This window comes from Spinacia oleracea, chromosome 4 (genome assembly GCF_020520425.1).
Source record: "Spinacia oleracea cultivar Varoflay chromosome 4, BTI_SOV_V1, whole genome shotgun sequence".
NCBI lineage: Eukaryota > Viridiplantae > Streptophyta > Magnoliopsida > Caryophyllales > Amaranthaceae > Spinacia > Spinacia oleracea.
The window spans coordinates 130,386,750-130,414,265 of NC_079490.1; the positions used below are offsets into that span (position 1 = coordinate 130,386,750).

The 27,516-nt window shown below is 34.0% G+C and overlaps 2 protein-coding genes and 1 long non-coding RNA gene across 3 annotated transcripts; 1 reads left to right on the top strand and 2 right to left on the bottom strand.

Annotated features, from left to right (window-relative positions):
- Positions 1-932: 932 nt before the first annotated feature.
- LOC110785161 (transcription factor TCP4) lies at positions 933-3,174 on the bottom strand. The gene is made up of 2 exons (XM_021989606.2): positions 1,436-3,174; positions 933-1,318 (listed from the first exon to the last, which is right to left on the bottom strand). The coding sequence occupies exon 1, from the start codon at positions 2,593-2,595 to the stop codon at positions 1,444-1,446; it is 1,152 nt and encodes a 383-aa protein (XP_021845298.2). The 5' UTR covers positions 2,596-3,174; the 3' UTR covers positions 933-1,318; positions 1,436-1,443.
- Positions 3,175-5,055: 1,881 nt separating this feature from the next.
- LOC110785166 (uncharacterized) lies at positions 5,056-7,974 on the top strand. The gene is made up of 3 exons (XM_021989610.2): positions 5,056-5,396; positions 7,163-7,664; positions 7,774-7,974. The coding sequence occupies exons 1-3, from the start codon at positions 5,056-5,058 to the stop codon at positions 7,972-7,974; spliced, it is 1,044 nt and encodes a 347-aa protein (XP_021845302.2).
- Positions 7,975-25,132: 17,158 nt separating this feature from the next.
- On the bottom strand, positions 25,133-27,208 carry LOC130459346 (uncharacterized). Its single transcript, XR_008918696.1, has 3 exons — positions 26,476-27,208; positions 26,018-26,083; positions 25,133-25,309 (listed from the first exon to the last, which is right to left on the bottom strand). It is a non-coding gene; the product is annotated as an uncharacterized lncRNA (long non-coding RNA).
- Positions 27,209-27,516: the final 308 nt, after the last annotated feature.

Genomic DNA, 27,516 nt, shown 5'->3' on the forward strand with positions numbered 1-27,516 from the left:
AAAATTATGGTGTGCGTTAACCTTAATTTTCAAACATTAATTTTTATAAACACGGACGACGTAGAATAGGAAACATATCAAATATAAATAAATTTTCATAAATACAGGCGACATACAATATGATACATATCAAACACTAATTTCCATAGACTCGGACAACATACATTTATCTCTAGTCTCTCTATACTAGTACTTGTACAAGTTCTTACGTCATGCACTGTTGATTAATCTATCTGAGGAGGGTTAGCAGTTCTAAGGAATAGGGTCACTCAAATATTATCTTAAGTGGAACAAACATGTCTATATCAATTGACAATTGGTGTATGAACCACCTTCCATGAAACACCCTCTCAAACAAATAAAAAAGAACGAGGATTTCAACTTTCAAGAAGAAAAATCTTGATAATCTAAAACTAAAACAACTCTTAATCCTTGCCATAATTTGGACATAAAATTTATGTCGGCAGAAATATACCGTTTATTTAAGCTAATTACGGAGTATTAATTATTAAAGGGGTCACCTACCAGAAACAGCCATCAACCACAATATTAGCTTACTCTTAACAACATATTAGAATAAGTAATATTTATATGAATCAATTTGCAGAAAAGTTGCGGCTGGAGTTAATATAAAATCAATATTTATGTTAGATATTCAAGTCTCCAAAATAAAGCCACCAAATAGCTTTTGCATTTTGGTTCTGGTATCTTGAGACACGCCCGGTATAATTGAGACAATATAGTACGGAGTAACAAATTAGATACATTATCCTAGTCAATTAATTATGTTTAACAACTGCTTAAAAATAACTACTTTTCTTAATTACCTTTTTTAGCACATGATCAAGCAGACTGCTACTTATAGCACATGAACTAATCAAACTGTTTGTGAGTCAAAGTTTTACAACAACTATAAAATAATTAAGTACAGATTAGTAGTAATAATTATCACACTAACTTTCAAATGGGATGTTAATCATGATTCAGATTATACTTACACTTATAGTAAACGGAATTACAGCAAGATATTATTGTTCAGCTATATATGCTAGCAATGAGGCAAGTGTTTTCAATTTCGAAATCGTACTATTTAATTAATCCAAAAAGAATTACTTCTGTATTGTTGTGAAAATAAATTAACTACTACTAGTTGAAATTGCGAAGGAAAAAAAAGAAAAGAAATTGGAGGGACTAAATAATACCCAGGAACAAAATTGCATAATTTTTGCATCAGGTAGAATTGGATATGATATTCTCTTCCCATGCCAAAGCACTTGAGCTGTAAGGAATCAGTCCTTTCGGCATCGGATGTCGTCATCTGTTGAAAGAAGAAACATTTTAATGAATTATCATAAACAAATTAAAGTCTTAAGTAAATTGATGTTAATAAGGAACATATTAACATCGGTGTAGTGTTTAATTAATTAGTGTTTACCTGGCTAATTAATGTTGGCTTGAATCAGGGGAGAGGGATGATGAGGATGCCCTATTATTGGATAATGAATTGGTTCCCCCATGTAATTCACCATGAAGTTGTGATGGTATGTAAAAACCCATGAACCCATCCGACCCATTTCCGATGCTCGATATCTCTTGAGGATGGTGGTGGTGCTGCTGATCTTCCAAGACGCGTGCTAGCGGAGAGAAACTGGACTGAAGGGTACCCCTTTGAGAATATGCTGAAGTTGTCATTGGGCCTTGTTGGCCCAATAACAACCCTTGTTGTTGCAACTGGGAAGGGTTGAACAACATTCCACCCCTTCCCTCACCACCTCCATTACTACTACCACAAATTGGCCAACCAAACATCCTTGCGAACCGGCCTAAATCTTGTTGTTGTTGTTGTTGTTGTTGTTGTTGTTGTTGCTGTTGTTGCTGCTGCTGTTGTTGTTGTTGCTGCTGCTGCTGTTGTTGTTGCTGTGACTCAGTCCACCCAACATCGAACCCCAACGATGAACCTGAACCTTGGAAAAGGGCCGAGTCATGACTCAAATGCTGGGTTTGATGTTGGCCTCGAGGATCTTGAAGAGTGTGGAGAGACAAACAAAGATCTTGGCTGTTTTGATGGCTACCTCCTCTTGAAATAAAATCAGGTTGCTGGTAATTCTGAAAACTGATGGAATTTTCCACTGATGTATTATTATTATTACTGTTATTATTATTATTAGTAGGGAAAAAGGACTTCATACTATCACTTAAAGACTGTGAATCCACACATTGTGGAACATAAAATGATGTTGATCCGGTGTTATCACCTACAGGGAATTCAGTAGACCCTACATTAACATCAACCCCATTAGAAGCATTAGCTATTGGATCCCATGGTGGTAATTCCTCTAGCTTATCAATGGATGATTTCGCCTTTTTCATTAGCCAATCCACCGCCTTACTAGGCCGGTCGTACCCTAACCTATCTTGAACATCATAAAATTGAATGGCGGTGTGAGCGGCCAGGCGGACTCTACGGTCTCTAGGACCCTTGGCGGTGAACACCTTGCTATGCCGGTCCTTTCGACCGGTGGCCCGGATTATATGACCACCTTGCACTTGTACAATCTCCCCTCCTCCTCCATTAGTATTATTCTTTACCCCCATTTTGCCCCTTAACTTTGTTGCTGTATAAGCTGATGTGTTTACCAAATTGTTTTCTTGTGGTTGAATCACATGATTAAAATCTTCTTGGTTTGTGTTTTGGTCTCTAAAGGGTTGGAAATCCAGATTAGAGGGTTTTGAGTACTTGAAATAAGGGATTGAAAATTGAAATGAACAAATCTAGTTAGTTTGTAGCACTAATACAGAAAAGCCAAAACTGTAAAACCTGGTTTCTGCTACTGCTACTGCTACTGCAGCTGTTGCTGATGCTGATCCCAACGAAGAAAAAGGCATTAAACTCTTTCAGAAATTATACTCCCCAAATCAAGAAATTGAAATAAAAAGGGGAAAGAAATTTAAAACAAAATACGTAATATGGAAGTTTGGGGTTTTTAAGATGGAGCTGAGTTTAAGCATAAGTAGCAGGAAAGATAGGGAAGGGGCGGAAGAAAGCTAAGGGGTTTAGGAGAGAGAAAAAATAGAATGTTGTTGAAAGGGTTTTTTAAAAGAATGAGGATGGTAGGAGGAAGCTAGATTAATTAGTTTTGTAGTAAATGACTAAATGCTCAATAGTTTGGTAATATAATAAATGAACAAGTATCCTCGACTACAACTTTATAATTAGTCGTATATTCTTAGTTACATTTGAACCATAAATATCATAAGGTGGATCTAAAATTACTCTATAATGTTTAAAAGTTACTTGGTATGTGTAAAAGTTATACGAAATATTATAAGGTGGATCTAAAATTACTCTATAATGCTAATGTTATTGTTGTACTAATGGTGAACTACCTGCTCACATGCTCAATGCTCATTTTTTTTTATGAGCATGTCCTTTTTTTAACCATTGGAGTTGCTCTAAAGTATTTAAAGGAAAGAAAAAAATAAGGAATAAATGATAAAATATTACTAATACGGTCTTTAATGTAAGAAGCATATAATAAAATAGGAGGGAAATTTTTCATAAATAGAAAGTGTACCAATCATTAAAATACGACTCCGATTAAGGAAAGTGCACCAATCATTTCTATACGGCCGGAAGGAGTACTATGTTTAACTTGATGTTTTACCAACATATTAAAAATCAAATGTTATTATATAAAATGTTGTTGGATTAGTGATAATACATATTTTTATAATTTTAACTTTTAAAAAAATTTACGAATAGAAACTAGTGATGTTTAATGGTCAAATGGTGAACTGGGAAGTGTGTTGGTAAAAGAAAAAAAGAGCTAGGATATGTAACAACTAGTCTTTTAAGCACGTGATGCGTACGTGGATTTTAGAATACATATATGCTCATATTAAGAAATCAAAATTTATAAACGTAGAATGACTGACTTTTTTTTTAAGAAAGTTTCTTAACCAATACTTTAATAGCAATTCAAATATTTAATCATAAATGACTGATCAAAAAGTTAAGAAAATGTTAAAAGATCTATGCCAATCCAATGCGTGATTTTTGTCGTCGAAAATGATAAATCTCAATAACAACATTTGTGTTTTTATTTTCTTAATTTGTGCATGGATTCGGAAAAATAATATATATACTCATATGTATCGGTGTCACTTCAAGAGAAACAGTGATGGAGTGTTTGGGATGAACTCGTTTATTTGTTTTACTCTTTTTTCTTGGAATTGTTTAGAATCCTATTTCTTTTACAATAAATGAAATGACAAAAGTGATTTAAGTAATTTTATTTTCCTTATATAGAATATTGATTTTGACTGTGATAAAAAATTTGTGTAATATTATTTGAGTTTTTGTCTGCTTTTGACTTTTAGTGTTAGGTTTTATTGTTTTTGTGAAAGAAAATAAAATAATACGATTTCCATATTTTTTTACTTTCTTGCTTGTTTGTTGGAGGAAATATTTAATCCTTTGTTGACTTTTTGTTGTCACTTTGCCAACAGAGAAACACTAGTGGAAAATTATTTAATTGCGCCGCTGCATTTGCGTCGCCATTATGAACGTGTGACGCAAATGAAAAATTTCAGCATTAAAATTAGTCATTTGCGTCGCAGTTTTACTAAATTGCGACGCCATTTACTCACTCATTTGCGTCACAATATTACTAATCTGCGACGTAAATGACTCTGCGAGCATCTTAGAGTCATTTGCGTCGCAGATTTGTAATACTGTGATGCAAGTGAGTTTGAAAATTTTCTAAAAATCGGATCTGGCGCTCAACACATCAATTCTCACTTGCTCCAATTCACCCTAAATCAAAACCAAGCAAAAACCAGCTTCAATTCACCCTTCACCGCCGTCGTCTTCCTGTTTCCTTCCTCCAACTTCTCACCCAGTGCTCCTGTTGTTCGTCCTCCTCTTCTCCTGCGTCGTTCAACCTCTTCTTCTCCTGTTGTTCGTCCTCCTCTTCTCTGCCGACGCCCCCTGCTCACTGCTTCATTTCTATCTCTCCAGCTTCGCTGCCGCCGCTTCACTGCTCACTGCCGCCGATGCCGCCTGCTAACGTCGCCGCTCCAGCTTCACTGTCGCCGCTGCCTGCTAACGCCGCCGGCCACACCTCAATCCCCTCCATTCGTCACTACCCGTTTTCTCTCTCCTCCCCATACTCCACAAAACTCCCCTCTAATGATCTATACGATGCTACGAAGAAGAAGAAATTGCCGAGGCCAAGTGAAATTCTATTCCAACCAAAGGTAGCTAATTATTTGGCCAATCTTGTTGGTACTGTAACAATGCCCGTTAAATTCCGCACTTCTATTGATGGAAAATCGTGGGCTTCCACTCTTATTTCTCACCAACGTCCGCCTTTCTTTAATCAGTCTTCTCTATGGTATATCATCTTCAATTTCAAAACTCCTCTTCAATTTCTTTGTTTTGTGTTTTTTTGTTCTTTTGCGGGGTGATTTTTATTGTGCTTAATTCAATTGGGTTGATGTTTGATTTGAGTATTATTGTGTGGTTTTGGTGTTTGATTGAGCTAATTAGTTTACTTGATTAGTAGGGTTTATTGTCAATTACTGTTGATTGTACTGAATTGTTTATGGTTAGTTTATTTTCGAGTTATCGATATTGATTAGCGTTTGTAGGATCGTTTAATGTACTACCATGGAAATAATCAAGGAAAATTGGGTAAGGCATTATAAAAAACAGACACATTTTACACAAACTCAACCCTTAAATGTAATCTCAACCATTCAAAAGTGTCAATATAGAATATGGATTTCTTTACGGGCACTAGTGGAAAAAGGCTTATTTGCATCCCCGCATTTGCCACGCCATTCTGAACATGCGAAGCAAATAACAAATTTTAGCATAAAATTTAGTCATTTGCATCGCAGATTTATAATTCTGCGTGGCAAATGACTCTAGGAGCACCCTAGAGTCATTTGCCACGCAGAATTATAAATCTGCGACGCAAATTACTCAATTAAGTGCATCGCAGATTTATAATTCTGCGTGGCAAATGACTCTAGGATGCTCCTAGAGTCATTTGCCACGCAGAATTATAAATCTGCGATGCAAATGACTAAATTTTTTTTTTTCGAATTCGCGCTCACCCTTAATTGCAAAACGAATATTCATCTGACTTAGGTTATTGCTCGACAAATTAACACCAACACTAGCGCCCTCCCCAACGAAACCACCACCAACACCAACACTAGCTGCTTTGTTCTCACCGGCGGCACTGCCGTCGTTGCTTCTCCGCCTTCCAATGTTGCCGCGCCGGCGTTCACTGCTTCCCCTCACTGCTGCGCGCGAACAATTCAGCTTCCCCTCACTGCTGCGCGCTTCACTGCTTCCCCTCACTGCTCCGTTTTTAGGGTCGCCTCCCACGCCGCCACCCACTCAGCCGCCCTCGTTCATTGTCGTCTCTCCTCTCTTAGGTATTGAATAGTTTTGATATTTATTGAATTTTAATTGTGTATTTTAATTTTAATTGTGGACATTATAATTGAAATTCGGAAAATGACGGGATTATAGAAATTAAAGGTTTGATGGTTACATCAAGTTCACTGATTGATTGATTCTATTCTAGTTCTTATAGATTTCAGATGGTGTTCTGTCATCGTACCCTGAGTCTTTCGGTGATTGGTTGTTCGACCTCCATACTCATGCTTGACTCACTAGATCTCAGGTATTTGTGGTCAATGAGGTGTGTGTGTGTGACAATGTAGCTGATTTATTTTAAGTGAAGAGAGCAATATGCGTAGATAATTGGAATTCCTCAATTTGTGGGTGAAACCATGCCAGGATGATAAGCAATGAAAAAAGAACTAAGCGTTTTTGAAAGATAATTGCTGTTAGATTAAGAATCAGTCTCCATTTAGCAGAAGAGGTATTGAAAAAGTAATGGAAGAAGAAAGATTTCAGAATGAGATTGAGAAAATTGAGTTAACAGACAATGATAGTCATTATTAACACTTACGAGTTACGATCCAAGTGACATCCCATTTGAAAGAGCAAATTAATTGGTAATAGGAGTGGATTACTGGACTTGTAGCAATGTGGAATTTTCCTGTGCTTATATATTTATGTCTCTTTGCGTTGATGGACTTTTTTTTTCTGCCATATGTTCTTGAGGGACTGTTCTCCTAGGCTTAGCATATATCTTAAAAGTGTAACTTATCAGCAAATTCAGTGGAGTAAAGTGCTGGTGTTAGAAATGATTCCAGTGAATGTTTTGGCGTTATTATTAGCCGTGTTTGATGCTGTGTACTCCATTGCTTTGATGAACTTTATTTGCACTTTTCAACCATTCTGTTGCTTGTCATTATCTCCAATAATGCTTGACTGGGTAGAAATCTTCAACTGTTTATATCTTCATGTCTCCAGGGGTTGTGTGGAGAATTGTCAGGAGACGGGTTGTGTTGGAAGTCAACAATGCTTTCAGGATTGCATATTCACCGCTGATGGTAACATTTCTGATGGTCGGTGGTACCTCCAAGAACCTCTCTATCTGAAATGGAAACAATGGGATTGCCACAGTGATTGCCGCTACTATTGTATGCTTGCAAGGGAGGAGGAAAGAAGAAAGCTCGGCGAGAAGCCTGTCAAGTATCACGGAAGATGGCCTTTTCGTCGTGTTTATGGAATTCAGGTTCTTATGTGTTCCTGTTTGTTGCAATATGTTAGATTATATTGCAGTAGTATTAACTTTATTTGTCCTTCAATTAGCAAGTTCAAATATTTTCGACTTGTTTCTCCAGGAACCTGTTTCTGTTTCTTTTTCTGCACTCAATCTTACTATACAATTTCATGGTTGGATATCTTTCTTCATTCTTGTCAACTACAAGCTGCCTTTGACGGATAATCGAAAGAGGTACTATGAATATTCTGGCCTTTGGCATATCTATGGTGTCCTAGCAATGAACTGTTGGTTCTGGGCTCCAGTTTTCCACAGCCGGTAAGAACTCATCGTCTCATCCTTTTGTTCTTTTCTGTTAATTCGATTATTATGCATCTATTATAGCTGTAAACCTGTAAGATATCCCTAAATTTTTGCCAAAAAATGACTTAGAACGACCAAATTAGCCTTAAATGTGAAATAATAGATTGTAAAGAGCCTTAGAAAGTTGTAAATATGCATATTAAACGTGTAATAAGTTTGAAAACATTCCTTAGGTTCTTTAGTTCAAAGTTGGGTTCGAAAACTTCATTTTTGCCTAAAAATGACATAGAACGACCAAATTAGCCTTAAATATGAACTAATAGATTGTAAAGAGCCTTAGAAAGTTGTAAATATGCATATTAAACGTGTAATAAGTTTGAAAACATTCCTTTGGTTCTTTAGTTCAAAGTTGGGTTCGAAAACGTCATTTTTGCCTAAAAATGTCCTAGAACGACCCAATTACCCTTAAATGTAAAATAATAGATTGTAAAGAGCCTTAGAAAGTTGTAAATATGCATATTAAACGTGTATTAAGTTTGAAAACATTCCTTAGGTTCTTTAGTTCAAAGTTGGATTCGAAAACTTCATTTTTGCCTAAAAATGACTTAGAACGACCAAATTAGCCTTAAATGTGAAATAATAGATTGTAAAGAGCCTTAGAAAGTTGTAAATATGCATATTAAAGGTGTAATAAGTTTGAAAACATTCCTTAGGTTCTTTGGTTCAAAGTTGGGTTCGAAAACGTTATTTTTGCCTAAAAATGTCCTAGAACGACCCAATTAGCCTTAAATGTGAAATAATAGATTGTAAAGAGCCTTAGAAAGTTGTAAATATGCATATTAAACGTGTAATAAGTTTGAAAACATTCCTTAGGTTCTTTAGTTCAAAGTTGGGTTCGAAAACTTCATTTTTGCCTAAAAATGTCCTAGAACGACCCAATTACCCTCAAATGTGAAATAATAGATTGTAAAGAGCCTTAGAAAGTTGTAAATATGCATATTAAACGTGTAATAAGTTTGAAAACATTCCTTAGGTTCTTTAGTTCAAAGTTGGGTTCGAAAACGTCATTTTTGCCTAAAAATGTCTTAGAACGACCCAATTACCCTTAAATGTGAAATAATAGATTGTAAAGAGCCTTAGAAAGTTGTAAATATGCATATTAAACGTGTAATAAGTTTGAAAACATTCCTTAGGTTCTTTAGTTCAAAGGTTGGTTCGAAAACGTCATTTTTGCCTAAAAATGTCCTAGAACGACCCAATTACCCTTAAATGTGAAATAATAGATTGTAAAGAGCCTTAGAAAGTTGTAAATATGCATATTAAGCGTGTAATAAGTTTGAAAACATTCCTTAGGTTCTTTAGTTCAAAGTTGGGTTCGAAAACTTCATTTTTGCCTAAAAATGACTTAGAACGACCAAATTAGCCTTAAATGTGAAATAATAGATTGTAAAGAGCCTTAGAAAGTTGTAAATATGCATATTAAAGGTGTAATAAGTTTGAAAACATTCCTTAGGTTCATTAGTTCAAAGTTGGGTTCGAAAACTTCATTTTTGCCTAAAAATATCCTAGAACGACCCAATTAGCCTTAAATGTGAAATAATAGATTGTAAAGAGCCTTAGAAAGTTGTAAATATGCATATTAAACGTGTAATAAGTTTGAAAACATTCTTTAGGTTCTTTAGTTCAAAGTTGGGATCGAAAACGTCATTTTTGCCTAAAAATGTCCTAGAACGACCAAATTAGCCTTAAATGTGAAATAATAGATTGTAAAGAGCCTTATAAAGTTGTAAATATGCATATTAAACGTGTAATAAGTTTGAAAACATTCCTTAGGCTCTTTAGTTCAAAGTTGGGTTCGAAAACGTCATTTTTGCCTAAAAATGTCCTAGAACGACCCAATTACCCTTAAATGTGAAATAATAGATTGTAAAGAGCCTTAGAAAGTTGTAAATATGCATATTAAACGTGTAATAAGTTTGAAAACATTTCTTAGGTTTTTTAGTTCAAAGTTGGGTTCGAAAACGTCATTTTTGCCTAAAAATGTCCTAGAACGACCAAATTAGCCTTAAATGTGAAATAATAGATTGTAAAGAGCCTTAGAAAGTTGTAAATATGCATATTAAACGTGTAATAAGTTTGAAAACATTCCTTAGGTTCTTTAGTTCAAAGTTGGGTTCGAAAACGTCATTTTTGCCTAAAAATGTCCTAGAACGACCCAATTAGCCTTAAATGTGAAATAATAGATTGTAAAGAGCCTTAGAAAGTTGTAAATATGCATATTAAACGTGTAATAAGTTTGAAAACATTCCTTAGGTTCTTTAGTTCAAAGTTGGGTTCGAAAACGTCATTTTTGCCTAAAAATGACCTAGAACGACTCAAATAGCCTTAAATGTGAAAAAATAGATTGTAAAGAGCCTTAGAAAGTTATAACTATGCATATGAGACGTGTAATAAGTTTGAAAACATTCCTTAGGTTCTTTAGTTCAAAGTTGGGTTCGAAAACATCATTTTTGCCTAAAAATGACCTAGAACGACCCAATTAGCCTTAAATGTGAAATAATAGATTGTAAAGAGCCTTAGAAAGTTGTAAATAAGCATATTAAACGTAGAATAAGTTTGAAAACATTCCTTAGGTTCTTTGGTTCAAAGTTGGGTTCGAAAACATCATTTTTGCCTAAAAATGACCTAGAACAACCCAATTAGCCTTAAATGTGAAATAATAGATTGTAAAGAGCCTTAGAAAGTTGTAAATAAGCATATTAAACGTAGAATAAGTTTGAAAACATTCCTTAGGTTCTTTGGTTCAAAGTTGGGTTCGAAAACATCATTTTTGCCTAAAAATGACCTAGAACGACCCAATTAGCCTTAAATGTGAAATAATAGATTGTAAAGAGCCTTAGAAAGTTATAACTATGCATATGAGACGTGTAATAAGTTTGAAAACATTCCTTAGGTTCTTTAGTTCAAAGTTGGGTTCGAAAACATCATTTTTGCCTAAAAATGACCTAGAACGACTCAATTACCCTTAAATGTGGAATAATAGATTAGTACGAGGCTTAGAAAGTTATTACTATGCATATGAGACGTGTAATAAGTTTGAAAACATTCCTTAGGTTCTTTAGTTCAAAGTTGGGTTCGAAAACATCATTTTTGCCTAAAAATGACCTAGAACGACCCAATTAGCCTTAAATGTGAAATAATAGATTGTAAAGAGCCTTAGAAAGTTGTAAATATGCATATTAAACGTGTAATAAGTTTGAAAACATTCCTTAGGTTCTTTAGTTCAAAGTTGGGTTCGAAAACGTCATTTTTGCCTAAAAATGTCCTAGAACGACCAAATTAGCCTTAAATGTGAAATAATAGATTGTAAAGAGCCTTAGAAAGTTGTAAATATGCATATTAAACGTGTAATAAGTTTGAAAACATTCCTTAGGTTCTTTAGTTCAAAGTTGGGTTCGAAAACGTCATTTTTGCCTAAAAATATCCTAGAACGTCCCAATTACCCTTAAATGTGTAATAATAGATTGTAAAGAGCCTTAGAAAGTTGTAAATATGCATATTAAACGTGTAATAAGTTTGAAAACATTCCTTAGGTTCTTTAGTTCAAAGTTGGGTTCGAAAACTTCATTTTTGCCTAAAAATGACATAGAACGACCAAATTAGCCTTAAATATGAACTAATAGATTGTAAAGAGCCTTAGAAAGTTGTAAATATGCATATTAAACGTGTAATAAGTTTGAAAACATTCCTTTGGTTCTTTAGTTCAAAGTTGGGTTCGAAAACGTCATTTTTGCCTAAAAATGTCCTAGAACGACCCAATTACCCTTAAATGTGAAATCTATACTAATATATTAAAAGGCGTTGCGAAAAATGTTTATGCGCCACGTAGAACTCTTCTGTTTACGCCACGGCATTCACTCACCAAGGTTATGGGATGTTGTTGACAACTAAAAATCAATACAATAAGGTTTGAACACAAGACCTCAAGTTTGGAGAATAACTCTCATTACCATCTTAACCAACCTCTAATTGTTGTTTATCAATACACGTTAATTTATAAATACATGTTAACATGAAGTCTAAAACAACTAAATTTCTATGTTACCTCTTATTTCTTATGGACTATATTGGAATAAAAATAATAATTAAAATATTAGAAAAATCATGAAATAAACAATTAAAACATTAAGAAAATTACTTGGCATTATAAAGGTAATGTACATGTGTAATTGATGAACTTAATGAATCTTTTCACTTTTATGGTCTACATGTATTTTAGTCAAATATTGAGTTGAAAAAACATTTCGAATTTTAATTATTCAAAGTAGCAACCGGGGCATCGCCCGGGCTACACACTAGTAATAGATTGTAAAGAGCCTTAGAAAGTTGTAAATATGCATATTAAAGGTGTAATAAGTTTGAAAACATTCCTTTGGTTCTTTAGTTCAAAGTTGGGTTCGAAAACGTCATTTTTGCCTAAAAATGTCCTAGAACGACCCAATTAGCCTTAAATGTGAAATAATAGATTGTAAAGAGCCTTAGAAAGTTGTAAATATGCATATTAAACGTGTAATAAGTTTGAAAACATTCCTTAGGTTCTTTAGTTCAAAGTTGGGTTCGAAAACGTCATTTTTGCCTAAAAATGACCTAGAACGACTCAATTAGCCTTAAATGTGAAATAATAGATTGTAAAGAGCCTTAGAAAGTTATAACTATGCATATGAGACGTGTAATAAATTTGAAAACATTCCTTAGGTTCTTTAGTTCAAAGTTGGGTTCGAAAACATCATTTTTGCCTAAAAATGACCTAGAACGACCCAATTAGCCTTAAATGTCAAATAATAGATTGTAAAGAGCCTTAGAAAGTTGTAAATAAGCATATTAAACGTAGAATAAGTTTGAAAACATTCCTTAGGTTCTTTGGTTCAAAGTTGGGTTCGAAAACATCATTTTTGCCTAAAAATGACCTAGAACGACCCAATTAGCCTTAAATGTGAAATAATAGATTGTAAGGAGCCTTAGAAAGTTGTAAATAAGCATATTAAACGTAGAATAAGTTTGAAAACATTCCTTAGGTTCCTTGGTTCAAAGTTGGGTTCGAAAACATCATTTTTGCCTAAAAATGACCTAGAACGACCCAATTAGCCTTAAATGTGAAATAATAGATTGTAAAGAGCCTTAGAAATTTATAACTATGCATATGAGACGTGTAATAAGTTTGAAAACATTCCTTAAGTTCTTTAGTTCAAAGTTGGGTTCGAAAACATCATTTTTGCCTAAAAATGACCTAGAACGACTCAATTACCCTTAAATGTGGAATAATAGATTAGTACGAGGCTTAGAAAGTTATAACTATGCATATGAGACGTGTAATAAGTTTGAAAACATTCCTTAGGTTCTTTAGTTCAAAGTTGGGTTCGAAAACATCATTTTTGCCTAAAAATGACCTAGAACGACGCAATTAGCCTTAAATGTGAAATAATAGATTGTAAAGAGCCTTAGAAAGTTGTAAATAAGCATATTAAACGTAGAATAAGTTTGAAAACATTCCTTAGGTTTTTTGGTTCAACGTTGGGTTCGAAAACATCATTTTTGCCTAAAAATGACCTAGAACGACCCAATTAGCCTTAAATGTGAAATAATAGATTGCAAAGAGCCTTAGAAAGCTGTAAATAAGCATATTAAACGTAGAATATGTTTGAAAACATTCCTTAGGTTCTTTGGTTCAAAGTTGGGTTCGAAAACATCATTTTTGCCTAAAAATGACCTAGAACGACCCAATTAGCCTTAAATGTGAAATAATAGATTTTAAAGAGCCTTAGAAAGTTATAACTATGCATATGAGACGTGTAATAAGTTTGAAAACATTCCTTAGGTTCTTATCGAATATAATTGCATATTTTATCGAATGTGTAGTGCTTTTCGGAGTTACAAGAGACTAGGTGGACAATCTAAGGGAACTAAATTAACATGGATTCCAGCACAGGTATAATTAGTTTATTATTTACCTAAAAAGCATGTTTTTCAAAATTATAACATACAATGTGATAGAAATTTTACTTGTGTTATTTATTTTAATGCATTTAGTGTGCTCAACAACCGGGATCACTAGATTGTGGCTACTACGTCATGCGTTTTATGTACGACATAATAATGAATCATGGTAATAGTCAAGATCTTACTAAGGTATGTTCTCATAAACTACGTACTTTATATAATAAATTGAAGTACATAAAACTATTATATTGATCAATCGTTGATAAATTGAATTATTTACACTTTTTTAGGATTTTTCAAGAACATTGCCTTATTCACTGGAGGATATTAATGAGGTGAAAGATTTTTGGGCAGATTACTTCATGAACAATGTCGAATTTTTAGCTTAATTTGTAATATGAACTTGATCTCTAGCTAGCTACGTACCTTTGTTGTAATAATTTTATGTTTGTTGTAACATGTTGGTTGATCTATGACGAATTTAATTGCCTTTTATTGGGAACGTTAATTACGTTGCAAACTTTTGTGACAGGTATTATTTATAAATGTATTCCCGGTATTGGGAATGAAGCGTCTAATTTCAAAGACGATCATGTCGGAATTTCCAACTAAAATATTAAAAAACGAATTTTTTTTTAAAAAAAAATAAGTCATTTGCAACGCACGTTAGCTCAATGTGCGAGGCAAATGACTTAATTTTTTGGCGCTACAATTGTCATTTGCGTCGCACATTAAGCTAATGTGCGTGGCAAATGACTTTTTTTTTTGGCGCCTAAAAGTCATTTGCGGTGCACATTTAGCTAATGTGCGTGGCAAATGACTTTTCAACATGGTGCCTGAAAAGTCATTTGCCACGCACATTAGCTTAATGTGCGACGCAAATGACTCTTATTTGCGTCGCACATTTAGCTAATGTGCGTGGCAAATGACTTTTCAACATGGTGCCTGAAAAGTTATTTGCCACGCACATTTGCTAATTGTGCGACACAAATAAGGGTCATTTGCGTATGACTTTTAGTCATTTGCGTCGAGAGCTTTTGCAACGCACGATGTGCGACGCAAATATGCTTAAAAGTGCGATGCAAATGACCCTTTTTCCACTAGTGGGGGTTATCACTGAAGATTGAAATAGTTTGCGCTTTTCAATCCCAAATCATTAGCAGTTAAGGAGTATAAGTAGTAGGAATAGGGAAGATGAAGTTCCGTGGCATATGAAATTAGGATTTGGTGTTTTTTTCTCTCACTACCATTTCCTCTTTCGGGGTAGCAACACTAATATGTCATCTAGTTTATGAAAAAACTTGAAAAATCTTCTAGGAATGGTTCTTTGCTAGGAGGAATTTGAACTGTGAAGAACTATCCTATAAAGTTTATTACTTCGGTAGACTATGAGAATATCCTATTCCTTTATGAATAGTTGAATAGAACTAGTACTTAATAGTTGATAGTTTATGTTGGGTGAGGGATTCTTTTCCCGACAAAGCTGTTTCGTACCTCGAATCTTTTCTTCAGAGTAGAAGACATACCTTGAGTGTGGTGGTCTGCATGCTCTCACATTTCCTGCTGGAGAACTCTTGCAAACTACAGTTTGATAGATGTTGGTGAATACATTGCATAGAAAGTTGTTATAATTTTGAAAACAATCTTTAGGTTGTTTACTTCAAAGTTGGGTTCGAAAATGCCATTTTAGCCTAAATATGGCCTATAAAGACCCAATTACCCTTAAATGTGAAATAATAGATTGGAAAGAGTCTTAGAAAGTTATAACTATATATGCATATTAAACATGTAATACGTTTGAAAACAATCCTTAGGTTGTTTAGTTCAAAGTTGGGTTCGAAAACGCCATTTTAGCCTCAATATGACCTAGAACTACTCAATTAGCCTTAAATGTGGAATAATAGATTGGAACAAGTCTTAGAAAGTTAAAAATATGCATATTTAACATGTAATAAGTTTGAAAACAATCCTTAAGTTCTTTAGTTCAAGAATGGGTTCGAAAACGCCATTTTAGCTTAAATATGACCTAGAACGACCCAAATATCCTTAAATGTGGAATAATAGATTGGAACGAGTCTTAAAAAGTTATAACTATGCATACGAAACATGTAATAAATTTCAAAACAATCCTTAGGTTCTTTAGTTCAAGATTGGGTTCGAAAACGCCATTTTAGCCTAAATATGACCTAGAACGACCCAATTATCCTTAAATGTGGAATAATAGATTGGAACGAGTCTTAGAAAGTTAGAACTATGCATATGAAACATGTAATAAGTTTGAAAACAATCCTTAGCAAACTGTAATCTTCACTTGCAGAAACTTCTGCTACTTAGTCACACATCTATGAAATCTGGCCAGTACAAAGGAATACTTAAATGCTTCAAGAAGATGGCAGTACTAACTCTTGCGTGGAATAATATTTCCACTCTAACTGGATATAATCTTGTTTGTGTAATGATAAAGAGACTTATGGAACTTCATCTAACTGTTGCACTCATTTCTTTACTGATTTCAGCCTATCTCCGTGTTGGTTTTAACATATTGCAAATAGAAAGACAACCCTCTGCAATATGCAACAGCTTGAGTGTTAATAATTGAGTACCGAGAATCTTAAGTTACTTCTAAGCCTCTCCTATTTTAAGGTATCATACCTATCAACTTGACTTTACATCTTGTTGAGGACTTGATAGTCTTGAGATAGATTTGGTTGTTGATTTGCTCCAAAGCTATAATTTATACTACGACTACTGTTGTATGTCTGACAGTAGAACTTGTTAGTTTGTAAGAATCAGACAGACAGAGAGTGGTATTGCAGACTGTAAACAAGCTTGATATCATAGAGTACTTCACAGTTGGGGTAAAATTATTTACCAAAGTGGTGTTTTTACTATTTAAATGTTCTCTAGATCTTTTTCTGATTACTGTTGTGTGATCAATTTGCAGCAGTTCTTATTGTAGAGGCCCGTTTTGCACATATATAACAGCAAGTATCCATTACTAAAACTAATGGAATATTGGAGATCATTTGACGAGGTGAGAAGCATACAAGCCCCTTCAGTTACATCTGGTCAGTTTTGAAGGATAATGTGAAGAAGAATTGCGACATTCTGTTGATGACGTCTTGGACTTAATTTGAACTCGATATCTAGCTAGCTAGATAGTTTGTTGTAATATTTAACTTAAATTTTTATGTTTAAAGTGTAGTTAGGTTATCAACATGTTAGTTGATCTATGACGAATTGGCCTTTTATTGGGTTGTAAACTTTTGTGGCAGGTATATATATATAAATGTATTGTAACATTCCCGACATTGGGAAGGGTCTAATTACAAAGGAGACTCTGTCGAAATTTCCATCTAATTTACTTTTACTTTTATGCTCTGGATATATATTATATGTACTGAGATTATTCGAGCTACATAGAATTGAGTTGCTAAATAAAAATATTACTAAAAAAAACAAAAAAAAAAAGTCATTTGCGTCGCACATTTAGCTAATGTGCGACGGAAATGACTTTTTTTTGTCATGCTGAAAAGTCATTTGCGTCGCACGTTAGCTAAATGTGCGACGCAAATGACTTTGCAGCATGGCGCCAAAAAACTCATTTGCGTCGCACATTAGTTAAATGTGCGACGCAAATGACTTTTCAGCATGGCGCCATAAAAGTCATTTGCGTCGCACATTTAGTTAATGTGCGACGCAAATGACAGTCATTTGCGTCGCACAAAAGTACGCGCGACCTTTTGCGTCGCACATTGTGGCCTTAAATGACCGACGCAAATGAGCTTTTTTCCACTAGTGAAAATTCTATGTTTTTTTCATTAGATGCCCCTGCGTTTAACAAAATGCACTAAATATCCGCAAGTTTTCCCGAATGCACCAAATACTCGTGAAGTTTAAAAAATAACAAAAGAATGCTCACTAGGCTAAGGGACGTTTAGATCTTGTTAGCATACGTTTACCTTTTTTTTGAGGAGGAATAGCGTAATGTTTACCTTTTCGCCCTAGTCAATCCTTTTCTCAATTTACCCTAAAATTAACCCCTAACTAAATTAATTTATTAGTCAATCCCCTAAATTAAACCCCCAAATAAATTAGTTAACTCGTATTTTAGCTCTTTTCTCTCTCCTCTCTCCACCTTGTTGTTGCTCTTCTGCTCCCTACTGCTTCTGCTGGACATCATCATTTTTTTCTTCGTGACACTATCATCTTCTTTATTCTCTCACCACCATGGATGCATGACTAATACCTTTACATAATTAATTTTGGCGCGAAGCCCAACTACCCCAAATATGAACATCTCTTCCATAAATAACCAAAATGACAATTACTAGATCTCATTCGTTCTCAATTTCCCCACCTTTTTCAATTTCAATTTCGAGAGCAGAAATTCAATTCAAACAAGACATGGTGCAAGATAATGGAAATGTGTCGGCGAATTCAAGCAGTAGCGTCAAAGTGCAAGCGATGCAATTCGCGTACCCAGGCCAACCTCCAATTTTCGCCGATTTTGGCCTCGAAATTTCTCCGGGTTCTCGTTGTCTTCTTGTGGGTGCTAATGGATCTGGAAATTAAATTGATCGCTATTATATTTCTAGTTCTCTCAATTTGTTGTTTCTTTTTGTTTTTTCATTTTGCATGCTAATCTTGTATGTTTCTGTTTTTTGGGGTGAAATGTTATTCATTTTTGTATTGTGTTAAATTGTTTTATTATATTGTTGGTTTGAACAATGATTCTTTTGGTGAAAGATGAGATAAATAAAGCAAATTATTGTCTACAGGGATGCCTTTCAATTTCATGTCCGATGACAAGCTTCGGCATGTCTCTGTCTGCGATTTCTTCAAAATTTAACTGTATTTGGTTTTTTGGTCGAGCGTATTAGAGCAATTACAATGGTGAGCTACAAGGTGTTGTGGCTAATTTTGTCACATCAGATTTCTTGCTACAATTAATTTAAGCTACATATTTTCACATTGGTGGGCTACAATAACTTGTAGCTCTCTATAATATTTAGTTTAAAAAATTTATATTTGAGCTACCTTTTTTTTAGCCACCTGCCCAAAATAGCTACAAGATTTTAACAACTGCCTATGTCATTGTTGTACCAATGGTGGGCTACATGCTCACATATTCATTTTTTTTGTGAGCAGGTCCATTTTTTAACCATTGGAGTTGCTCTTAGAAGAGATACCTTTTTGAAGGAACTTCCTGCACTTAAAAAAATGAAGTGGCTAAGGAAGGTATGCTATTTGTAATCGAGAAGTGTCCCATTTTAGAGGAAAGATTTGACAGAAAAATTACAAACAGATCAAATTAGGAAAAATTGCAAAAAACTCAAATTGGAAAAAAAATTGAAAACAAATCAAATTGGGATTGAGAAATAAAACAATTGGTATACTCATTTGCAGGTGATTGAGAAAACAGAAGGAGAAAGAGAATGGAAACTAGAAAGGAGGAAGAGATACAGACGGAAAAGAAAAGAAAATAGAGAAACAAAGAAAAAATAAGAAATCAAGGGAAAGATAAAAAAATATGAAAAATAAAATAAAAATAAAGTTAAAGTTAACGGAAAAGTTAACGGATCGAGTTGACGGAAAATGGTCATTGAGAGCATTTTGTGCATTTTAACAAAACCTCGGGCTTGTTTGGTGCATTTGGGAAAACTTGAGGGTATTTGGTGCATTTGGGAAAACTTGAGGGTATTTGGTGCATTTTGTTAAACATCAGGGACATTTAATGAAAAAATCGAAAATTCTATGAATGAAATTATTTGGTTTTTCTAATTTGCTAATTTGCATTAAATAAGAAAATATTTGAATTAATAAAATAATCAACTTTTAAATTGCAAAGTTGCCGAGGATATTTTAGTCTATTCCATAAAAGGATACAAAAGATCATTTACGAGAATGCTTTCAATAGTTCCCTTCTAGAATTGAGATATATTATAATGTTTTACGGAACGTAGACAATACCAAACGAGATATTGTTAGATTCGTGTCATTTTTTATATTCACTCTGTCTAATTACCGTAATGTTCTAATATGAAATTTCTCGTTAAAAAAATTATGAAAACAAGAAAAGTGGTTTGTTATTGTTTAAAATTTTGGTCAAACTCTAATAAAAATAACTACTTCATTTGTTCTCTAATAGTTGCAACATTAGTATTGGTGCGGGGATATAATTAAGAAAAAGGGATATAGTTGTTTTGGATACTTTGGTCCTCACTCTGATAACAGATTAAGAAAAAAAAAAAAAAAAAAGAACAAACACAAAGTTGTAATTTTAACAGTGAAAAATTACCAAAATAGTAAATTGTCGTTTCATAGAAGTGTAGCAACTATTATCAAATTGCTAAAATGATATGGAGGGAAGGAATTATAACCCTAGGTTGAACGTGGTAACTTTTTAATGATCTTTAAAGGATACATTTAACTAAAAATATAACCGAAAGCAGCGCGTCTCCTGTGAGACCAGTCACACCATCAACTTGATGGTGTGACGAGCGCGAAACCAATAGCGTACCTCCCCTAAAACTATATAAAAAAAAAGTAACAAATCTAACTATAGAAGTAACATACCTAAACTAAAAAAGTACCTCCTCTAAAATTATATATAAAAAAAAGTAACATGTCTAAACTATAGAAGTAATTAACATACCTAAACTAAAAATGTACATCCCCTAAAACTATTCCGTATAAAAAAAAGTAACATGTCTAAACTATAGAAGTAACATACCTAAACTAAAAAAGTACATCATCTAAAATTATAAAAAAAAGTAACATGTCTAAACTATAGAAATACTCCGTAATACATAAACTAAAAAGGTACCTCCCCTAAAACTAATCCGTATAAAAAAATTAACATGTCTAAACTATAGAAGTAACATACCTAAACTAAAAAGGTACCTCCCCTAAAACTACTCCGTATAAAAAAAAAGTAACATGTCTATACTATAGAAGTAACATACCTAAACTAAGAAGGTATCTCCCCAAAAACTACTCCGTATAAAAAAGTAACATGTATAAACTATAGAAGTAATACCTAAACTAAAAAAAGTAAACATACCTAAATTCGCAAGTGTGAACTGCTCTCACCATCAGTAGATGGTGAGGACAGTCTCATATAAGAATTTGGGAACCGAAAGAGCTCTTTTGGCATAAATAATACTCCCCCGTCCTTTAATACTCGCACCGTTTTGACTGGACACCTTTGCCAATGCACAATTTTGACCACCAATATCTTTAACTACATATTATTAAAACTTATAAAAATATTAATATTTTGAAAATATATGTTAAGATGAATCCAACAATATATTATATACTAATATTTGTTTTCATATACTAGAAATAAAATAGTGTCAAAGTGAATTATGTGAATAGTGCAAAAAGTCAAAACGGTGCAAGTATTAAGGGACATATGAAGCATTTAAAGCAATTAATTTAAATTTCGTACAATCAATTTATAATGTACTAGTAAAAAAATATAAATTTCTAAGTAACTACCTTCATAATTTTGTACTTGTATAAGAACTTACTACAGAGATTTTTGGGTAAACTATGCTCTAAATAGTGTAAAAATAAATTGTAAGCTTACCAAGTACCACAGAAAAGGACATATCAACACAAAGGGTTCACGTACACACCCTTACATAGTAATTAGTCCCTATCACGTGCATTAAATAATTGAGTTGGTGATATTATCACTTTTCTGATTTTCTTCTAAGCATTGGTGAATTTGAATACGGAGTATCAACCAAATATACATATCACATGTAATAAGATGGAATTTTTCCTTAATTGTATCCGAAATTGAATGACTTGAACTGAAATACACTTCAATTGAAACTTATCCTTCTCAAATGGAGTCGAATTGACTCGACAGAAATCATTGTAGTTTAAATGGATTAGTTTCTCACAATAAGTTCGCTTGTAGTAGACTCGGTTTGAGTGAAACCGACCCCACATATGACTAACATAATTTCTCATAAGTTGAATTTAAGTAGTTGTTATTACCACACCTCTATGTAAGCAAATGATATTTTTCTGTGTTGTCATAGTTTGTGTGTCAAAATCACATCACCGAATATGATTTGTATTCAAATGGTCCGACTCGGTCGATACCGGACCCATGCATGTGGCAAAATCGTATCCATATTAGTATCATTTAGTTAAGATGTACTAGTGAATAGTAATGACATATGAAAATCTATAGCAAGTGTTGGGTGATGAAAAATGATTAGGGAAGCATGGTTGATGAATAGTGCAGATAAATAAGATGGACCTATTCCTTTCAACCAACTCAGACCCACATGCACTCCATTTGCAGGCTTTGATAATGATCTATATAACACCCTTTCTTAGCTTTGCTTCACAAAAGAAACGACAAACATCTTGTAAATTTCTTTTATTTATTTAATAAGAAAAAATACATACATCTTTTTATTTTATTTTTTTATGTTTTTTTTTAATAAAAGATACACCAAAAGTTAGGATAGCCTTCTAGATTGTACATTAACTTATCTAAAGATATAAAATAAGAAATTTACTATCTATACAGAAATCAATATCTTGATGGGTCTGGATGTGATGACCTATAGCGACAACATAGTCTGATGCGCGATTGACTTCTCGATAAATGTGGTAAGAGAAGAAGTCTCAAAATGCTTTAAAGCTGATTGACTTCTTTCATTAGCACCTGAATCTTCCACGCGCTGTGTGTTTGACCTTGTAAAATATTAATGATCAATAAGTTTCTACCTTCAATGAAAACATGACGAATATTATGTTTAATTGCTAATGAAAGGTCATTGCGAAAAGTCATAGCTTCAGCAAGAAGCGGAGACAAAGTTCCAAGATTGTAGATTCTATTAATAACATTATTACCTAGCTAGGTGATCCTTACTAACAACCCCTGCTGTTTAAGAGTTGCTACGAACTGACTCATCAAAATTAATTTTGAAAATACCAGGAGTAGGAGGTGTCCTTGCGACACGGATGGTACGTGAAGGATTCACAGAAGCATTGTTATGATTGATATCATTCAACGAATCTAGACATGTGTGCAAATTTCACTCTGTAAAAATTCTACTAGTATAAATTCCCATCATTGCGAACCAGTTCCAAGACTGTCTAAAAATGTAAGCATTGCGATTTTTCCAAATGAATGTGATTATCTTCCTGGTCGAGAGGGAAAAATTATGTCGAAGTTCACGGGAAAGTATCAACAGAAGAAGATTGCAAATGAGTACCAAGCCAACGAACTTAAATCTCCGCATCCAATATTCTATAGCCACATGACAATGAAAAAAATAAATAAGCTTGTGTTTTGTTTGGAGTAGCACAAAGAGGGAAACACTTACGGATATCAATATGTCGACAAGATAAAATATCCCGATTTGGGTGGCCATTATGCAGCAATTGCCGGACAATTTTTTTTAATTTTAAAGCAATATCTAGTTTCCATATCTAAGAAAATTTCCCTTTGGAGGGAGAATAAAAATTATGGGCTAACCATGTAGCAGATTTAACGATGAACTCGCCATTACAAGAGAGACCCCAACAAGATTCATCTAGTAAACATTTACCGGTTATGGGATAGAGCGCCTGAATGTCCCAAGTTCGATCGCCTATGATGAAATGATCTACTATAAGATCTAGATTTTAAATAACATATGTATCCAAGTTCAAATAGGTGACAATGTTGGTCGAAAAACATCAATTATCAAGCCAGAAAGAGGACATTAGACCCTGAGCCTATTTTCTATCTAAGTCATTTGAGAAGGAGAGGTCTGATTTGGAAGGTTTTTGTAATTTCCAGATCTAGGAATCCTTAGTTTTAGGCTTACATTCTAAAAAGGAATAATTTCGTAGATACTTGGCAAGGATTGCCTGAACAGGTAGATTATAGTGATCAGAATTGGTTTTCCAGCCTAACTAAGTCAGAAATGCGGAGTTAACTGCTGTTGTTTTTTCGCAAGCCTAAGCCTCCTTGGTTCTTAGGTTAGCAAGTTTATCCCATAATATCATGGGAATACCATTCTTTTTTGAGGATTGTTTCCAGTAGAGGTTTCGATTAATTTGATCTAGAGAGGTACACATTGTTTTGGGGAGATGAGTAGTTTTCATAGCATAAGATGGAAGGGCCTCCAAGTGGGTTTGAATTAAAACTAATTTTCTATCTTTAGAAACCATATTAGAGGACCAATTATTCATTTTTGTTCTACTTTTACTACTGGGTGGTGGAAATTTTGTTTGGAAAAGAACGTAGAGTTAAAGAGGACACCTAAGTAACGACCTAGAAAAGGCTTATGAGTCATATTGAAAAAGCTCGTCAACTGTTGTTTTCTGGAATTGCTTACTAGTTTTGGAAATACAATCGAGGACTTATGAAACTTAATCAATTGTCCTAACATGGACGAGAATTTTGAGACTCTGCGAGGATGTCTCGTAGAGTAGCACAAGCTGCATATTTAGCTTTGCAGAATAAAAGTAAGCAAGGAATTGTAGGGGCATAAGGGCTGATTTTAAGCCCAATACCATAATTTCTGCTTTGTTAGTGCACAAGTAGTTTTTGAGATAAAACTTCCACGCAAATAACAAAAAGAGCCGGGGACAATGGATCTCTTTGTCGCATACCTCTAGTGGGCATATATAATGGCGTAGAGTTGTTGTTTATGGGTGAAGAAGTTAAAATAGTTGTGGCACATGCTTTAATCCACTTAATCCAAGTTTCTTTAAATCCAAAACCACGAAGAATAGTCCAAACAAAATCTCATTTATCTTGATCATATGCTTCTTCCATATCTAACTAGTTATTGTCCCGGGCGATGCCCCTAGTCATACGTTGTATGTAGATATTTTTTCTAAAAAGAATTTAGCACAATTATTATTATATATACATAAATATTGATTAACAAATTCATAATTAGTTAACTAAAATTTATTAGATTCAAGTTTCTTTTATAGATGTTGTATGACTTTTTAGTAAGATTAAATTTTGTTTTACTTCATTGGTACTCGGTATAAAACTTTATTTTTTCTAGTACTTTACTTGATTGGTTGTAACGCCCCGACCTCTAATTCAAGTATTAAAGCATAATTAGCAGCGGAATTAACCTAATTCGGTCGGGTCGTTACACGCCGTAACTCCCTCTTGGGAATTACAAGGCAACCATCAATCATAATCCATTAGAACTCCCAAAATAATATAATAGTCCTTTTTATAAACCAACATAAAGGTACATAACTTATTAAAAGTCTTTAATTAAACTATTACAACATTAAGCATAAACTAAGTGAACATTATTATAGTAAATTTCCTCGCCACTAATCGTTTCCATCGTTCCCCGCGGTACCTAAAACAGAAAACAAAACGGTGAGCCGAAGACTCAGTAACGACTATCCTAGCAGCGTAAATTCATTTCAATTCATTTTATTTAATAACACAGGGAGAATAGAATATAGTAAATCATTTTATAAAGTCCTTTATTTAGTTCATTTATAGATTTAGGGTGCACATGCTAGCCGTGGCAAGTATGACATGGTGGAACGTCTTCCACGATGGACCGCTGTCCATAAACATGGGGCCTTGGCCCGAAAATAAACATGAGAGCCTTGGCTCAATGGGCGGATGCCCCATGGGTACATGCATGACCGAGAATCGTAACCTGTGAACATATACTGCCAAACGGGCTAGGTATTTCACTTTCATTTATCATGTTTCGTTTAATTTTACATTTTAGCCTTTTTACTTTATTTGAAATAACATAATTCCTTTAGATCATGTGATCAACATAAAGCATCATTTCTTTCATGGTTTCTATAAATACTATTTTATAAGGAATTCACTCAATCATAATATCATTTTATAAGAAAATCCAATCAATTATAATATAAGGAATAAATCCATCAAATCATATTATAATAAATAATTCAATAAAATCATATTTCATTTCCCGCAATTCATAAAACATGTCAAAACATTCATTTCATAAATCAATCATACGTTGTAATTTCATAATCACATTTATAAGGGAATTGCGGGTACTAGCAATAGCCGTTACCTTGATTCCGCGACTTTGCTAAGGGATTTTCGTTGGTTCGTTCGTCCTGAGCTCCGAGTCCAATTTCTTTCAAAATATTAAATAATTGAATTAGTACTAGATCGATAAATAATTTAAAATCAATAGTTTATAAAATCATAGGTTTATAATTAATAAATTTTATAAATAAAGAGTTTTAATAAAATATATTTTCGGAATTTAATGAAAATAATATTAATCAAATTTTCAATCAAAATATATATGTATATATATATATTTATTTCATAAATTGTTTGTCATGAATATTATTTAAATTCCATTTTTGTTAAATAAATCTAGTAATTTCCTTTATTAAAATCGATAATTAAACCTGAAAAAATAATAAATAATTTTATTAGTAAATATTTATATCATAGAAATAAATTAAAACATGAAACTAATAAATTAGGAAAATCTGAAATCATAAGTGGGTTTCTTACCCAAAAGCCCAAATCAATTTGGCCCAATTTCAATTGTGGGTTTTAAAGGAGAATAAAATCAAAACCAAAAATTATTTTTGGTTTTGGCTGGGAACAGACACGAACGAACAGGGAGGGGGAAAGAAAACGGTCGAGGAGGAGGGAAGAGGAAAGAGGAAAGGGGGTTGGCTGGGGTGGCTCGACGATGAGGGCGACGGTGATGGCGGTGGTTTGGTGGCGGCGGAGCGGCGAGGGGGCGAGAAAATGAAGCGCGAAGTGGGCGAAACAGGGGAAAATTCGGGGGTGTTTCAAGGTGGTTTTGGGCGGTGGCTCGCCGGAATTGAGGGCGGAGGTGGTTGGCGAGGTGGTGAGGGTGACTGGAGTTGGTGGTGTGTGGTGTGGTGTTGGTGCGGTGGGGCGAGGGAGGAGGAAGCAGGGGAAGGGGGCAGGGGATGCGCGCGGGGGAAAAGGAAGAGAGCGAGAGAGGTGTGGTGGTCGAAGGTGGTTGCTGTGGTGGTGGTGGTCGAAGGTGGTTCGTTGTGGTGGTGGTGGTCGAAGGTGGTTGCTGTGGTGGTGGTGTTTCGAAATCACAGAAAGAGAAGTGAATGAAATTGATTTTGGGTTTCTTGGTGATTCCATCCATTTTCTGAATTGAGATGGGTTTTGTAAATGAAGAAGAAGAGAAAGAAAACTTGGAGTTTGCCATTTACGTGGCTTAATTTCAGGGAGAAGAAGAAGGAGAGGAGAAGTTAACTTCTCCCTCTTCTGGTTCACGTGAAAAGCAGGAAAAAGGAGAAAGAAAAATGGAGTTTTGTTCTTTAGGGCATTTCGGTCATTTCACAAGATTAGTCTAAAATTTCTGAAATTTGTTGCTATTTTTGGAAACTACTAAAAATGGAAATGTTTAGTTTAAAATAATCCTTAATAAAAATATCATTAACGAAAAATAAATAAATTTTCGTTTATAAATTTATCGTTTAAAATAAATCGTAAAAACGATTAAAATAACGAAATTCGATCATTCATAATTATTTAAAACGAAATCAAGTTAATAAATATTTT